A 17,691-nucleotide genomic window follows, 5' to 3' on the forward strand; every position below is an offset into this window, starting at 1 on the left:
TTCATTTAAAAAAAAAAAAAAATAATTGTTATCTAAAGATAGCACAAACATAACTGAAGCAGCACATGAGAAAGAAAGGACCAATAAATTTGGTTCCCATGAGATCTCAGGTGATCTGCAGGAATGTCATTCTGGATAGAAACCTACATAAAAAAGCAGAGATGCGTATAATTTATCATCCAAAGGACAGTTTCTGAGGTCCTACATGAGAAGGCTGATATTCATGAAGGGTCACATTCTGCCAACTCATCTCATCTCTGGTCTTCTTTCTCTTTTATTTTCTCCCATTAGATAAAGAAAATCAAGATCTTTTTATATATGACAAAGGCTCCACCTTCCCCTGCCTTCATGGAGGCTGTGTCAGCCACCTACAGATTTGTGAATTCATCAGTGACTGCCCTGCCAAAGAACAGGAAGGAGAGAGATGTGGTGAGTATGGGGCATGGCACTTCATGGGAACCTTCATCCCAAGAGAAGAAATAATTTAGAGTGAAAAATAAATTGATTTTATCTCTAGATTAATTCAGTATTTTACCTCCTGAATTAATTTGGCCCACTTACATTAATTGGATACCCATATTCTCTTTGAAATCACCCTAAATGGAATAAAATGGATTATATTTTTTGATTGGTTTGAGTTTTTAAATATTGCAGGAAGGAGCTAAATGACCTGTCTTTCATAGTTATTGCTACTTCAGTGAAAGGCAAAACCTTATTTAGATGTCTGCAGCTGGTTGAGCATTTCCTTTTGGACCCAAGATCTAAACCTTCCCTTCTGTGGAAGGTGCTGATCATCTTTCCACTGTCAGTCACCAACAACATCGTAAATCTGTCCTTCCAAGATCCAAGTTCAAAGTCCTTGCACATCAGGACAGAGAAATCCTCTGACAGTATATGTAGCTCTGAGAAGCATAATTTAGCTTTGTTGCAAGTACAGTAGCAGAGATCTAAAATAATCTGTTGATTTGCCTTCCTTTGAGTGGACAGAGAAAACTGTGATGCCTACAATGCCATATGCAGCAAGGCCTTTACCAACATGTGGCAGTGCCATATTCCTTAGATTCTGGGAATCTAAGGAATTATGGGAGCTGCAGTTTTGCACAGTACCTAGACTAGAAAGCATGGTAAAGTCTCAAATATTTCCAGAAGCAAAGTGTTGGCTTTCTGATGGTGACTCTGGAAATAAACAAATGAGATGTATTTTGACATTGAGAAACTGTGTAGCATAGGTTGGGTAGCTTGTAGTATTGGTTGGGTAGCTTGGACAACCGCAATGAGTTTTCTCTTTTTTTGTTTGTGTTCTTCCATAACCAAGTTTCTCCTATTTTCCTACTTTTTCTTATTCTCAATTGTAGACGGTCTCCCAGAGGGCTCACACTGCTCTTTTGAAGAGGGTCCATGTGGCTGGACACTGAATGAAACTACAGGAACTCCTTGGTCTATTCAGGGCTTTTCTGAAATGATTCAAGATGACTTATTCGTAGGGTCTACCTTGAAAGCCACTGGTGGTAAGTTCCTCATAGTTCTCTCTCACGCTCTCTGTGTCTACATATACACAATAGCCTTGAACTTAAGTTTTTTTAATTAGTTTAAAAATTTTGGCACCATTGCCAAATGAACTTTAGCATCAGTATTATCTATAACAACTTTAAATATACCTAAAATTAGCTTTTGAACTTGGTTCAAAACTTATATTAAACAAGTTCCGCAACAAAGTTAACACAACTATGAGAGACTAGGATTCTCCTCCACCTTAAAAAATTATCTAAGGAATTTTCTTCTCTCTGTGTAACTTCTTTCTACCTTCTTATTCTTATGAGCTATGCAACTGCAGAGAACTTAAGCAGCAATATGATAGCTGTTGCATCACAAAATAAAAATCACCCAACAGAACTAGGCAGCTTGTGAAAACAAATCTTTTGAAGACCCTTGCCACACTCCACCACTGGATTAGGAAGAACATCACATGTAAGCATATCCCAAGTGATCATACACATTCAGTGCCATAAAATACCACAGTAAAAAAAGAGTCAAAGCATTCCCAGAACTACAGAACCGTCAGCTTGGTAATTAAGAAGGAGGGAAGCCAGACTCTCACATATTCAGGATGAAAGTCAGAAGTGCTAACACACATGAGTCTTGTCTCACAGTTCCCTGTCAAAATGAAGGGTGCCTATATGAGTGTCCTGTTTGTCTCTTGAGAACAAAGACTGCAAACAAGCTCTTCCAGCCCAGTGTTTGTCTCAGCAAGAGTCATTGATGCTAATGGTATAGGAATTGGGCTGTAGATTGATGTGAGTCCCTGTATGGGAAGAACTTGAGTGGTATCTGAGGTTTTTCAGCCATGCTTACGCTTATACCTACATTTACCTGTGCTTACGTACCTACATTAACAATAATGATGTTAAATTATTTCAAGAGATTACACAAGAAAGCAAAAGATTATTTTGTCTTCTCTGATTCACTTTTATGTTCACAGGACATTTCCTCTACCTGCGAGCAGACAGCACTCAGACGAGCGGTATGGCTAAGGCTTACAGTACCAGCTTGCCTGCCAGTATTGCCACTGAAGGCTACCAGGTATAGCACTCTGTCTTAGCACCTTTGTGGAGTAAATCATCAGGCTGTAAGCACTATTTGCACAATAACCCACTATCCTGTCCCTCTGTACACCCTGCAAAACTCTGAAAAGCAGAAGACTTGGATATACTACCTAGCTAGCTACTAGTTGAGAACTGGAAAGGAGATGTAAGGTGCATCCCCCATAGGTGAAGGCAGGAGTCCCGAATCAGTTACTCACTATGGAAGACTCCCCAGCCTACATGTACCAACTATTCCTCTGAAAGGTAGCCAGCAGCTGGAAGTGTGTGGGCTAGCCTTGATTTATAGCAAAGGGAACTGGTTGGTAGGGCTGTTGAACCATTCTGTACCTGCTGCTGAGACTTCTCTTCATAAATTCTGCAATACTTTTGTAGGAGTTACCAACTTGACAGTTTCACTGAGGACAGGAGTGTGAAGTTAGAAGGCATTAGATTTTCCAGAAACAGATGAAGATAATAAACTTCTGTTCACGTTCTTCAGGAATTTCAAAACATAAGGGCAACCTGGCCTGGATAAAATCACATAACTTGTCTTGAGCCCAAATTTGAGCCCAAAGAGATTTGGGCAGCTCTGAGATGTTGGAATTAAAACTATTAAATATTATTATAGTTATAACACTTAGGAAAATTAAGCTGCAAGTTTGAGCTGGAGTCTTACTAGGGAAAAAAGAAAGCTTTGATGCCTCCTAATTAGAGCTGGGAAAAGGAATACAGTGCAGGTGACAGAAATGTAGCTTCAGCATTTATATTTATTTATAAATCCAGGTCATGTCTTCTGGCTAATTCCAATAAAATAAAATATGCTTGGAGATAGCTTTACAAAATGAGGAGAGGAGAAGCATTAGCTGTTGGTTATTGTGTGGAGGTCACAGGAGATTTGGATCCATTCTCTCCTCCATTGGCAAGGATTTGAACCCACATTTCAGGAGCAAGGAACTTCCTGTGGTTGTGCTTTGCAGCACACGTGTGTATGCTCCTTTTCTTGCCCATACCAGAGCTCTCTGTAATATGAAGAACAGCTGAGCATTCAAAGCAATAGCAGAAATGACAGTTTTCTCCTGCTTTGCGGCAAACTGGCGGTTGCTCAAAAAAGAGAGGAATGAGTCCTGCTTCAAAATATTCTGTAGCCTGGTGATCAGGTTGTTCACTTGTCATATGGGTGCTACAACAGAGAGGGTGCCTATGATTTGGAGCAAGTATATCTACTGAGGTTTCCTGCCTCTAGGGGAAATACCCCTCATTTCAGGGGTATTTGGGGCAGGACAGCTCTCCCCTTGGAGAAGGTGATAACAAGGAAACCAGTGCTCTCACTCCCAGATGGTGTCTGAGGCCATGGATATTGTTGTCAGTGGCTAAAGAACAGCTGTCCAACAGGAGTGTCAGCAGGGTGAGAAATTAAGAAAATTAATGAGAAATTAAGAAAATTCTATGATAGCAATGCTGTTAAGTTATACACAATCAATGAGTGGGGGCTTAGTGATCTCTGTGATTAAACAGTTTGACCCAGGATCAGAGGTTTGGTGTCTCAAATCCCCAGCGAGGGGAGAAGTGACTACTTTTCCTTTTTTGTCACAGGTTACTGTTCTTTCCCTCTTCTTCCTTTATTACAGATCCAGTTCTCAGTGCATGTATTTGGCAGCTACAATGGTACTGTCTCCTTCTCTGTCAAGGAAGAAATAAAGGGAGCTCCAGTCATTTTGCCAATGTGGGAAAGGGCAGGGAGCTGGAGTGACCACTGGTTTCTCATCACCTTACCAATGCCAGTGCTTCAGAACCGGTAAGAGCTCCACCGTCAGCACCCAGGGTTATCCCTATAGATTTAGTAAATTGTTACTGTCTTTATGGTGAAGTGTCACTTCTTTCTTGTCTTCTTTCAGGGCCATTTCAAGTGACTCTGCTTACTCAGAAAGTATAAGCGCATATCTTTGTGCACACACACAGCTCAGCTCAACACAAGCCCACATCATGTGATTGCACTTCTGTGCAGCCTCAAACAGTACTTAGGTTTTGGGAATAGGAAGCATCTGTTCTAGAAACATTTTACCAGTCTGAGAAAGCCAGTATATTCGCAGGGGCAAAGTGCTCCCAATAGGTAAGCAGCTATATTAGCATAGCTGCACTTTGTACTCCCACAGTAAAAAACAGTCATGTCAGTCAAATGGATGGTAAACCCACAGTTTAGCCAATACCACTGTCTAGTCTACGATCTATGTCAGTGCAGCCTAGGCAGCTGGAGATCATTTGTTGACACATCACTGATGCAATAATCTTAGGAAAAGACTGCCTTGCACTGAAGGTTTCAAGGGTTTAGATGGGAAAATACAGTGCAACATTGGTCTCAAATGAAGTCAAATATTGAAGATTCAAAGAATTTCAATGCGATCTAATTTTATTCAGGTATTTCTCCTCCCTCACCCAGTGTCACTCCATCTCAAGCTATGTAGCTGGTGTTGGCAGCTGGTTATTTTGCACAACAGGAACGTGTTTCCAATTTCTCCAATCTGTTCTTTTTCATCTTCCTCAGGAAGGCCTCTTTCACATGAAACTTAAGATAAAAAAAAGTCCAAGTCTATACACATACTGAATATTATAAATGGAAATATATCTACCCAATATTGGTAATAAATAATGACTCAAAACTTCATGGAATAGAAGGTGTGAGGAAATTCCTTTTAGCTTCAAATATTCTTTACATCTTTGTGAAAAAGGCTACGGTATTTGGGTCTGGAAGTGATAGAGAGAGAGAGGGAGAACATTTTTTTTTTACCCTCTTTCTGGTTTAATTGCATGATTACCTTTGCTCTCACTATTATCATGTGTTCATCATACGCACTTTTCCCATGTTTTATTCTTTTAGGGTAGGATTGGTCTGCCTGCTAGCACTGTATTTAATATTCTTCTCTGACACAGTCTGGAGCCCTGTGGATTAGCATCTGTTTAGTTATGTATATGTAAAGTATGACCCGTGAATTTGTCCAGAACAGGTCTTTTCCTAAGGCACTTTCATGTGGACCTATCCACAGCAGTGACCATGGGGTTCTTCAGGGGTATTTAAGACCATCAGCCTCCTCTCATATATGGTCCCTTACACTTGTTTCCCAAAGCTTCCAATTCCTGTATCAATATTTAGTTCTGATACTAGGCATGGAAGTGTCAGAGATTAAAAAATTTAACAGGCATTTTCTTAAAATTTTAACAGATTCTCATTCACCTGGGAAAAAAAGTTCATCTCTGCTATGTGACTCTTCCTCAAAAATTTCACATCCCACTTCCAATACCTGGTAGCACAGAGCACTTAAAAAGTTACCAGCATTTTTGAGCATGGTCAAAACGATGAGCCTCTGCATTATTTCATCCTCAACACTAGCAAAACCTTTTGACTACTAGAAAAGTCATACCAAATCACCCAAAATAGAAAAGTTCAGCCTAAATTGCTTTAAGGTTAGTGAAGTTGCAAACAATTGTAAACAGAGGTGTATAATGAACATTGTTGTACAATCTTAGTACAGTTTGGTATAAACCTTCATGAATTACTTTTCTGCACATTTATGGGTGCTGTCAGCTTTCTGTGGTAATGCAAACTCTAGCAATGCTGTACTTAGGGAAATTTTTAGTGCTGTCACATTATTTTTCTGTATCCCAAATCTTCAAGAGACTCCTGTCCTTCTCTTGCTAGAGGGCTATATTTTTCCCTGGTTCCTTAAAGGGATGATAGCCAGTAATAAAATGGGTAGAAAGGCAACAGATCACACAGGGAGAAGGAGTAGACAAGAATTGTAGCACAAATAGTTGCTGGAGCAGGTCCTGAACTTAACGGGCAAGATGTACAGAAGCCTTAGCAGAAGGAATGAGGAAGCCATTGAAGTGATATACAGGTAGTTTTTAGCAAGAGCTTCCTCCAGTTAATTTATTTCTTAGGAGAGAAGGAAGACTACAAAGTTTGCCAATCAGCCTCCCAGTTGTGCATCTAACTGCTTGGAAAATTGCTTCTGGTGATCAGCTGGCAAATTCACTTATTTGATTCATACCACACACATGGAAAAAGGCTACCGTCAGAAGAAAATCAAACATGCAAAAGACCAGACACCAGAGAGCTGGAGAATGTAATCTACTGGAGTCAGCAAAATGAGCTCAATGAGCAGGAACACTGGAAACCCCTCTGGCTAACACAGCACAGAGTTCAAAAGGCAAATTCCTCCCCTTTTTCTGAAGTTATGAGGAAGGGGAGGCATACAGAGCCCAGAGTTTATGAGATGTCTATTTTCATGCACTGGGGGAGGGGGATCATTCCCCAAGTTCCCGCTTGTATTTAGTTGGAGCAGAAATTTACCTTGTAGTGCAGTGCCATGGACACTCTTTTGCTCTGCCTCCATGGATCAGATGCAGCAGATTGATCTGACCAAGGGTATAATGTCATATGAGTGCCTAAAGCAAGGAGTAGGCTGTGGTGCTGTATCTATGCCTGTGGATCCTAGAAGTGCCCTAGTTTGGGCTCAAGGTGCTGTGACTCTCTTCCATCAAATGACAGGGGAAATTACTGTTTCAGTTGACTTACATACAAGGTTTGAAAATGCAAAACTACCTCTAAACCTGCTAATGAAGAGGAGTGTTTCTGCAGGAAGTGGATCTAACAAAAAATTCCCTCTCTAACCCCACAGCTAAGAGAGTGGTCATTCAAGAGACCCTTGATTGCATTCACTGCACCAACACTTACTCCCAGAGTGCTAAGATCCTGTAGGTGTGGATGCTTTCATTTAAGCACAAGGGGTCATTCTTGAGTTGGGGTAAGAGCAGCTTATCCCTAAAGGTTTTGATGCAGCTATGCAACATTATCCTGACTGTGGATATCAACCAACATTTGGTTGGTGGGTGGAATACACACACGTATTTTAATGCCACTAATTTAGGACAAATGTGTTCCTAGGCTGAATGATTAATGTGTTAGGCAGGTCAGTGCTCGATCTCTCATAAATCACCATTGACTTCACCAGTGACAGCAGTAGAGGTCCTCTCCATATGCTTTTAATAAACTCTAAATGGACTGGACATCAGACATCTGTTTATTTCTGAAATTTAATGAAAAACTATTCAGTTCTATCCATTAGAAGGAGATCCTTCGGCCCATTTTCTTTCTTCCTTGTGAATTCAGAATGTAGTAATGCACATGGGACATAACAGAGCTCCTAGGCACGTAACTAACACCTAGTCACAGTGGAAAAAGATGAGACAGCCCAGAGAGCTAACACTTCGGGGAGTTATGGCTGAAATTTAAAATGTCCAGACCTTCTGAAATAAACTCATGTCATCTTGTTGAGTTACACTACCTGAGGATCAGGCCCAAGACCTCTGCATATTCTGTTTAGTTTTCAATCTGTCTCTTTGGGCTGGAAAGAAGGAGATTTTCTTCCCCCCTTCCCTTTTACACATGTCTAATTCCCTGACTGTTTCTGGTAATTTAATATGGACGGTTGTCTCTGTATAACTACTAGTGGGGGACAGTAGCTTGTATTTCTACATGTGTCTGCAGACAGCAGGGGAAGTAGGGCTGCCATTCTTGTTCCTCATTGATTGTGGAATTATATGAATGTTGGTTGGTCCTTATTAATGGTTGATGAGCGTCTAAGACGTACAGCAAGCCCTTTTGGCTGCTCAGCAGAGCTTGTCTGGAGGAAACATTGGAAACAGTGATGATCATGTTTCCATGACAAGGAAACATTGTAATTTTAGGGTTGGGTTGGGTTGGGTTTAGTTTGGTTTGCTTTGCTTTTTTTCCTCTCCTGCACCTTTGTTGGTCTTCCCTAAAACTTATGTCTTATTGCAAAGGTTTGAACTGCAACTCCTGGCAACCTGGGGCTGGAATTCCCAAGCTGACATTGCTATCGACAATATTACATTTGGACTGGACTGCTTCACTGACGGTGAGCCACAAATGTTGCAGAACCTCTTAAAGAATTTGGGTAGTGTAATCAGCATCCCACAGATCTGTTCTGTTCTGTTCTCCCCACAGAGTGCACAGGGATCATTTGTGTTAGTTTAGTCAGCACAATGCCATTTTATCTCAGACCTATTGAAGATTGCAAGTAGAGGCAATTTTATGGTCTATCGGACTCTCTAGTGCTCTTTTTTTCTCTAAGCTGGGATATCCTGTATCGTATAGTTGAGACCTGTCTGTGTCTTGGCAAGAAACACTAGACTTATTTCTTAGCCCCTAAGTGGAAGGATTACATCACACTGTTCTTTCACAGTCCCTGCTGACCTATGCACCCTGGCAACTGGTAGCTGAAGGGAATTTGTTGAAATCAAAGGGGAAAGTCACCATATTTTAGTGGAGGAAAGGAAGAAAATGAAGGAATAAAGTGACTCTCTGACAATAAAATTTAGATTACTGCAACAAGTTTGTTTTACTCTGTGAGGAGGTGCATTAACTGTCACTGCCAGATATATAACAGCTTTACTTTGCTTCATTACTGTGAACATGACTGACAACTATATATTCCACAGAAAAATGGAGCCATCGCTACCCTCTGAAACATATTAGCAAGAGCTGGATTTTCTTACCAGATAAGAGGAAAGAAGTTAGATACTTGAACCACATGCCAATAATAGAAATGGCCTTTTTGTTCCATGAGCAAAGACATATGCTCTGTTGTAAAGGAACTGGAGGATAACACTTGAATTGTGATTTCTGTTGCAGACAAAATGTAGATTGGTGGTCCTGTGCCACACTTCATGTGTCACCACACCCAGTGTGTCAGCATTTAGGGTAATAACATGTCCCTGCAGTGGCTAGCTGTAGCCTAACATAACAAATAGGAAGGCTTATATTAAAACATCTGTGTTAAAAGCTCATCAACAAAAGCCCCTTTTCCTTCTCATCCTTTTCTGAATCAATCTCCTGTTCTCGATCCCTTTGTTCTGTGAGCAGAAACCACTTTTCTATAAAATGCTAAGCATGCATATTTTCATTTGACATTAAGAGGTAAAGCTGTTCCTCAATGGTAATGTCATTTGTTCACTCCAGCTCCTTAACAGCCCTGGCTCCCAAACACTTTGGAACCTCCATGCTCACACTCTGTTTTGAAATCTTGAGGAAACTGAAGGAGGTGATTCCAGATGTGCTTGTGCCAGCTGATGTGCACCCAGCTGCTGGAGTTTACTGTCCTCCTGAGAGCAGATACAGACTCCAGTTTACCCACAGACATTTGGGTCTGGTGTAGGTATGCATCCTTTCGCAAATAGGTAGGGTGTAAATGCCCCTGCAGTGATGTTATCAGAGCTTGTCCGTTAGACTGCCCAAGTTACTCCTTGTTTTCAATTGGTATAAATCGTACTGATGTCAAGGAGCAGCTGGTACTTACCCCATCTGAAGGCATGTCCCACAGCTGTGTGAGTCACGCAGAAGAAACACACCACAAAGGAAACATGTTTCTCGGAAGCCTTGCACTTGCCACTGTTCCTTGAATCCTCTGTGCAAATTGATGTTTTCTCACCTCTGAGAGCAATCCCTTGCATTTGTCTTCTCATGACTTTAATTCAGTTAGGTTGCAGAGAAGCCCAGTAGCTCTGCTGTGTTTTCAGTAATGAAATTATTTCTCCCTGGCAAAGACAGGTTTCAGATGTCAGAGACAGAGCCAATTAAAATCCAAGCAGTGAATTCTTTTCATGAGGGCAGCAGGAGGGATGTATGGCAGGAAGGAAGGAGTTGCTTATTGCTAGGATGTAAATATTATTTTCTCCATCTATTTCAGTCTTGTAGTTCAATTCTCTACAAAATCCAGTGCAGACTAAAAGCAGTGTTTATGTTTGCAAGATGGGAAAGAAGGTGAGGTTTTCCTCACCTCTCAAAATTGAGAGGAAAGTTTCAGTAAGATTTAAGAGGAGAAAACTGGGTAGTGAGGGCAGCTCAAGAGACATCAATAAAGGGAAAAAAACCCCCAGACTATTCTTTGGATGGCAGCTTCTGGGCATTGACAGATGTTTTCTCTGTGTAAAAGGTGAGATGAAACCACCTTTTGGTTTATACAATCACCCTATGTAAGACAGTGTCACAGACCTCATGGCATGTATCTGGTTCATTGTGAGAACTTCAGATGGACAGGCATAAAGACATTTGATTGTTTTAGTTAACTAGTGTTTTCATAGGAAGAGGTCTGAATTTTTAGTGTCTAAATATGAAAACATGGACTGACATAGCAAAAAGAGTGCTGATAGTTGCCCTCCTCACTGCCTTTGCTATTACCTTTTTGTTCTCTGAACATCATATTGTTCCAGTTGAGATCACAGGTCTGTGGTCTATCAGACTCTACTACCCTGGCCTAGAAATTACGTTTCATTCTGTGTGTCATTTACAATTTCTCAGAAGACTGGTTTACAAATTACAAGACTGTCCAAAGAGATTTATAGCCTATGTCTAGTTCTTGATTTTAGAGTCTCTGATCCAGCAAAGTCTGATTCTGTTGACCTGCAAGTCTCTTTGCTTGAGGTGAATGGTGGGGAGTGGTTCAAGACTCATTACTGCCTCCTTTCACAGCTTTAAGAAGGTGTTGACTAGAAATCCAATAGATCAGCCAAAAGGATTGGGAAGGAAGAAGCTGGTGCAGCATCCCCATTCTCTGTCACACTCCAGAACAAGCTGGAGAGGTTTCCAGGAATACTACAGCCTGCATTAGTAAGGTGGGATCTCTGAGGAGACCATTCACACCTTGAGGATCCTGTGACGCATCTTACTCATATTAATCTCAACCACAAGACCTCTGTTCCATTACAGTCCCACAGACAGAGAAGTAGGAGTGAAGTACTTTATCTCCTTGGCTGCAGGAGATGCCTTGTCTTTCTCCTTTGCACTTTTCTCTGTCCCTTTTCAATGGGGAAATCAACCACATTAGCTAAAAACTGGAGAAAGGAGTTCCATGCTCTTCATATTTTTCTGATATAGATACACCTAATAGGAATTAATTCTTGTTTCATTCATTTACATTCAACATGTTGGCTGCTAGAAGAGGAAGTGGAAGCTAAAATAGACAGAAGCAGCAGCCCCTGAATCCCAGGACTACACCATGTTTGTAGAAAAAGTCACCTTACAAGTTCATGTCAGACAGTGCATAAAATATCAGCCTTTTAAGAGTTAGCAGTTCATGTGGACAGGGCAATGCTCAGCCTGTCTTGCAGTTTGTGTGCTGCTGAGCACAGGGGAGACAGAAACTTTCTTCTGGAGAGTGAGGGATTGAGACTGTTTGGAGAAGGAGGAAAGATTGTTTGTTTGGAAATGAGGCTGTGCCTTAGGATACTCAGTTGCAATGCTGAAAAAAATCGCTGCAGACACACAGATCAACTCTCTGTTTTAGAGAGTCATTCACATTCCTTTGCTCTGGCAAACATAACCAGACTTCTTGTACATCGCTAAATATCTGAAACTGTTGTGACCTTTGGGATTCGTAATTCAGTGCAGGCCTTGGGAGCGTCTTTCCTGGTCCTTCATTGTATTTTTCATTCTGTTTTCCTTCTTATATTCAATTTATTTCATTTGGTTTTGGTTAATTTCATTTTTTACTGGGTTGACAATTTCATCCATTGAAGTTCTCTATCTCAGTATGAACAGAGCGTGTCAGTACAAAGCTTTCTTTTACTTCCATCCATCAATGTGCTTTCAGTCAGACCTGGGGGGAATATTCTCAGGAGTAAAAGCTCAGCGAGGTCACCATGCTTCAATTAGTTATTTGGCCTTTCTGACACAGCTAACAAAGGTGTTAATTATTGCTATTTAGAGCGGTGGCTTTGTGGCAGAGATAATTGTCCATCTGGAACTGAGTGAGTCTCTTTTGGATAGAGCATCAAACAGCTGTTAATTCTCACAACTGGAACAAATTGAAATATTTGTAATGTTTTTCAACTGATCAAAAATGTTCAGTATTAAATTAACTGAGGGTTCATAAAATGGAAGGAAGTCTGTCCTTCTTCTTAATGAGATTTTCCAATCAAAAAATCTGCATTAAAATGGGTAATTTAACTATTGAAATGGGATGCTTACAGATTATAAGCCAAGGGTTCAGCTGTTACTTTTTCCTGTTGTAAGGCAGAACTGGTTGTGTGGTATTCTCAATGCATTCAAATGTTTTGGATCAGCAATTGATTTGAAATCCCTTCTCTCTGAGAAAGGGTTGATTTTTAAAGGCCTATTTCACTGGTCAGAAATGTGGAGTTTTGCCCTGTGGTTTTCAAAAGGGTTTGTCCAAACACCTACGTCTTGTGTCAAGGGTATGTTGCTATTTCTTAATTGTCTGTGTTAGTGTGACATGTAATTTTATTTAGTATTTTATTCTCTAAGCAAGGTCTCAGGTGCTCAGAGTTGGTTGCTGAGAGGGGAGTGATCTGTTAGGCTGGTTTACTTGCCATCACGCTACTCAGAACCAAAGATAATGATTTTTGCTATTACTCTCCTTTACATCTCCACTGATTTCACTGTCCAGAATTGTCACCTGTCAGAGCATCAACACCTGGTATCTGTTCTCCAACACTACATTTTTCCTAAAGTCTGTTGTAATCCCAGCTAGTGTAATTTGCTGGCTGAGGAGTTTTTCCTGCATGGGATAACATAGAGGGCTTGTGTTCATGTGAAGACCCACTGACTTCAGCACATATACAAGTAGCTAACTCAAGACATGGGCTTAAAAGACTGATACAAAATCATGATTGTCTAAGATACTTTTTCTGCCTGAGGTAATATTTACTTAATTTAACCAAATAGTTGTACTTAATTCATTCATATGATCTTGAAATTTTCCATCCCTCTTTTCTACCATCCTCCCACCTCTCTCCTCTATTCTACAAACTATTACAGGAAGACGACCAAATAATTTTGGTGGGAAACGCCAGTACCCACATGAGATTAGTATGGATGAGCGTCTTCTGAAACCTCTGGAAGAGCCCTCCCTCTCAGGTACATGATTCAGTAGTGAAAACCTGTCTCTTGGTTATAAAAGATGGTTCCCTTCCTATCTCCTGTGTGTGATCTGCCTGTCCTGTAGCAATAGGGCAACTACATCCATGCCAAAGATGTGGAGACCGTGTCAGGTAGTCTCTGTTTCACTATGGGGAAGCAGTTTGCTGGAGCCCAACTCACCAGTCTTTAAATAGCAGGTTTTTTTTAAAGAAAAGCAGAATCTCTTTAAGTAATAAAGCAGAAGCTGCATGACTCAAATTCAGAGTGCGTGAAAGGTGTAGACTAGTACAGAAAGCTGGGAATAGAGATTTACTTGGATTTGGAGAGCAGTGAAGCTGAACAAAGTGAGTACAGAATAGTGGTGTAAAGATGAAAATCCAGGGAGGCCAAATAAGTAAGGATCAGGAAACTGATTCAATAGAAAAATTGGATGAAAAACTAGGAGAACAGGGGACACTGGGGACTAGTTTACTGATAGTAGTAAAGATTACCACTCTGGAGGACAGATAACAACTGTCTGGGTGAGAAGAGTGGTCCAAAGGAAGGGCTGAGGGAGAGAGGTTGTCCTTGAGGATGTTTTGCAGCTGGCAAGTACGAGTGTGTGACTGTACCAGCTTCTGAAGGCTGTGTCCTCCTGGAATGTGACAATCTGTACTGCTGTCAGTTCCCTTTAGCTCAAGGGACAGACATTTCTGTAATGTAGCTAACATTTGTATCACACTGATCCATCCACATGTTCACAGGACGACATCTGTTGGTAATAGTTTTGTTTGTCTTTTCCTTTAAACAAGATTTGAATTTTCTTTGAAAGATTTGTGATTTTTACCTCTGTTTTAATCATTCAGCTATTTGACAGTTCTGCTTTTGACTCTGGCTTTGGTGCACGTGCTGCATCACACAATTTTTAGATACGTTATTGAAAAGTTTTATTCTTAGGCCTCATTTACTGGACAAGGTGGACATGTTTGGGTCTTGGACAAGGGTTGTGAAATGGAGGAGATAGTTATCTGCTGCACTATTGTAGAAACAAAAGAACAATGCTTAATGGGAAAAATTGCTTGGAGGAGAAGGGCCCCTACTGAAAATAAAAAGAGGCTATTGCTGCTGCCATGGGCTTCTTGTGCAAGCCTGAGACGAGTCACTTAAAACTTTCACCATGTTGCATAGATGGTCAGTAGTCATAATGGCAGATGTTTTCAACCCTTGTTTCTGTGTACATGCTTTAGTTCTCATCTGGAAAGCCTAATATCTCCTTGTTTCATATTGGCACTGAGAAGAGAAATTTGCGAGACACTTGGATAAACCCCTTTACAGAAGTCCTGTCCCTCTCCCCTTCTCACCTCCCCCCTGCCTCTCCCAAAAAATAAAAAAACTGGTGGGGTTTATCTCCAGTCCATGATTTATTAAATACTGTGCAGGACATAAGGTGAGATGGAGAAAAAGCAAACAGTGACTATACACAGAGCAGTAGTTGTCCTACGACTAGAACGAAGTGAGGATAAGTACTCTGTGATCTTATAGTTAAGAGTGAAATTTTAGTGCATTGTATTATGAGGGAGCTGCATTAAGTTGAATAGATAAATGCAACTTTAGTACGTACTAACTTGCAAACCTTCACACTGAAAATGCAAGTTTAAGCATTTTTTGTATGATAATAATAATAATTATAAGAATGTGATCAAATAGATATACTGAGTTTTTAAACCCTGTAGATAGCAAATATTGTTGCAACATGGTCTTTCCTTTGATCATCTATTTTTTTATACAGAAATGGTTAATGTTCTATGTGAATAATAGTAATAATAATGTGAATTTTGTTATCAAAGGATCATTAAAGAAAGATATCAACAAGAAACAGTTGTTTGTTTCAATTGCACTTATCCTTTGGTTATGCAGTTCTATGAGTTACTCCACATGTGGCTGGAAAGCTGCCCAGTGGAAAAGGCCCTGGGGATGTTGGCTAACAGCTGGCTGAGCACGAGCCAACAGTTTGCCCAGGTGGCCTCCTTTACTGGAGGTATTTAAAAGTAGTGTAGATGTGGCACTTGGGGACATGGTTTAGTGGTAGACTTGGCAGTGTTGGGTTAACAGCTGGACTCAATGATCTTAGAAGTCTTTCCCAATTCTATGATTGTGTATCTGAGAAATACAGGGAAGCTCACATCTGCCCCAACTCTTGCTGTTTTGGTCACAGGAGACACAACTGTTGTTCTCTGGTGGTTCTCAACATGTGGTGCCAGTGGTCCACATGGGCCAACTCAAGCTCAGTGTGACAGTACCTATAAGAACAGCAGTGTGACAGTGACTGTGGAGAAGGAGGGCAGGCTCCGGGGAGTGCAAGTCTGGAGAGTGCCAGCCACAAACCGATACAGGTGAATATCAGCGTGTTCTGGAGAGGCAGCCACATTTAACCACTTTTTGTGTGTGGAGTTTCAGCAACCATAAGTGTGGGACCGTCTGTACTGAGTGGGAACAAAGAAATAGGAGTGGTAGCTATAAGGATCTGCATTCTGAGCTACTATGAAGCATGGAAGGGTGGAGTGGTGACTTAGAAGAGGTCAGAACAGGAGTGAGAATGGGCATGCAGCCAAGTAGAAGTACTGCCATCATTTTAGTCCAGAAGTCTTCGACTCTTAGATTGGGCTGTAACCAGCTCATGCTATTCGCTCTGCTTCCAGTACTTGAGTGTAGGGTTAGTCTGGGTCTACCTGGATCTCAAAGAATAGCCATGAGCTGCTACAGGAGGGGAGCCTGCTCTGGAGCAATGCCTGTTTGGAAATGAAGGCTGGGGAGACCTTGCAGATGGAGTTACTTTGGGGATGAGAAGAGTGAGAGTCGTTTCTTGAACTACTTACTTTTTCTTGCAGGATTTCTGCCTATGGAGCAGCTGGAGGCAAGGGAGCCAAAAACCACAATAAGAGGTCCCACGGGGTCTTCATCTCAGCCACCTTCCACCTGGAGAAAGATGAACTGCTGTACATCTTAGTGGGGCAGCAGGGAGAGGATGCTTGCCCTGGGGTGAGGGCCACCAAGCATGTGTGGGCAGAGACCTTGCAGATTTGATTCAGTGGATGGCTTGGGGTTTGGTGATAAAAGATAGAAATCCCAGAATCCATCAATGAAATTCAGTTGAGAGACTGGAGAGAACCAATAACGCAAGTTAGAAAGAATCTCAAAAATATAAAGAACTCTGAAAAGAAAAACAATCCCAAAATCCACAGGCAAACATGAAGCCCACAGGAACTTTGCTCTAAGCTCCTGGGCTTTGAAATAAGTTCACATCAGCTTTCTTGTGCTTATTTTAAGCAGAAAGCTAGTAGGTGAAAGTGGTATGCTCCCTCTATTGTTTTTCCACAGCCTAGATTTCTTTCTGTGTGCCAGGATTTCAGACAATTTATTATTATTTGTGGAAGCAACCAGCAGTGTTGTGGCTGCACTGTGTTAGATACTCTCTAGGCTTAGAAACTAAGGTTTGAATTCAAAGCCTATCAAAACCAGTGAGAATGTTTCCACTAACTACAGTGCCCCCTGGATTAGGTATTTGTAATGACAAAAAACCACTTACGAGAAGTGGGCATGAATACTTATATATATGTGTCTTCTAATGCTAGACCAAATGAATTGAAAATCCTATCATCACATAGGCTCAAAAAATACCTCTTTTCAGCATGAATTCTTTGATATTGCCTTTTTCTAGAAATGTGATCAGTTAACCCCTGCCCAGGAACAAAACCATTTTCTCCTTTCCCCACAGACTGAGGTGTTTTGAGATGCATAAACTATTCTTGTAGGCATTCAAAATTACTGTTTACCTTGCCCAGAGCATATGATGCCTTACCCAGATGCTGCAACAGATTCTAAAACCACCTTTTCTTCACCTTATAGAGTACAATAATTGTATCTATCTAATGTATCCACTACTGGAAAAAGTTTCAGTTTATTTTTCCCACTTCCAAAGCCTAACTTCCTTTGACTTTGGAAATGCTAGTGAATCTGTATATTGGGTAACTAATGTTTGTTTTCCTTTCTCTGAAGAAGTTCTGCAGCTCCAAACCTTGATTCTCTCTCCTCAGATTTCCCCAGTTGCTTTTCCCTCCTCTCATCTAACCTCATCATCTTTCGTTCTCTTATTTAAATTGCTCCACCAATTAA

The 17,691-nt window shown here is 40.9% G+C and overlaps 1 protein-coding gene across 1 annotated transcript in view; it reads left to right on the forward strand.

Moving 5' to 3' along the window:
- Positions 1-17,691, forward strand: part of LTK (leukocyte receptor tyrosine kinase) — a 63,757-nt gene that overhangs the window by 20,779 nt on the left and 25,287 nt on the right. The window contains exons 6-13 of the mRNA XM_039388995.1: positions 292-429; positions 1,356-1,508; positions 2,480-2,580; positions 4,211-4,377; positions 8,424-8,518; positions 13,438-13,536; positions 15,734-15,911; positions 16,407-16,557. Coding sequence (XP_039244929.1) covers positions 292-429; positions 1,356-1,508; positions 2,480-2,580; positions 4,211-4,377; positions 8,424-8,518; positions 13,438-13,536; positions 15,734-15,911; positions 16,407-16,557 — 1,082 coding nt within the window. The remainder of the gene's footprint in view (positions 1-291; positions 430-1,355; positions 1,509-2,479; positions 2,581-4,210; positions 4,378-8,423; positions 8,519-13,437; positions 13,537-15,733; positions 15,912-16,406; positions 16,558-17,691) is intronic.

Source organism: Pipra filicauda, unplaced genomic scaffold (genome assembly GCF_003945595.2).
Source record: "Pipra filicauda isolate LSUMZ 115617 unplaced genomic scaffold, ASM394559v2 scaffold6_size6359152_pilon, whole genome shotgun sequence".
In the NCBI taxonomy this organism is placed as follows: Eukaryota; Metazoa; Chordata; class Aves; order Passeriformes; family Pipridae; genus Pipra; species Pipra filicauda.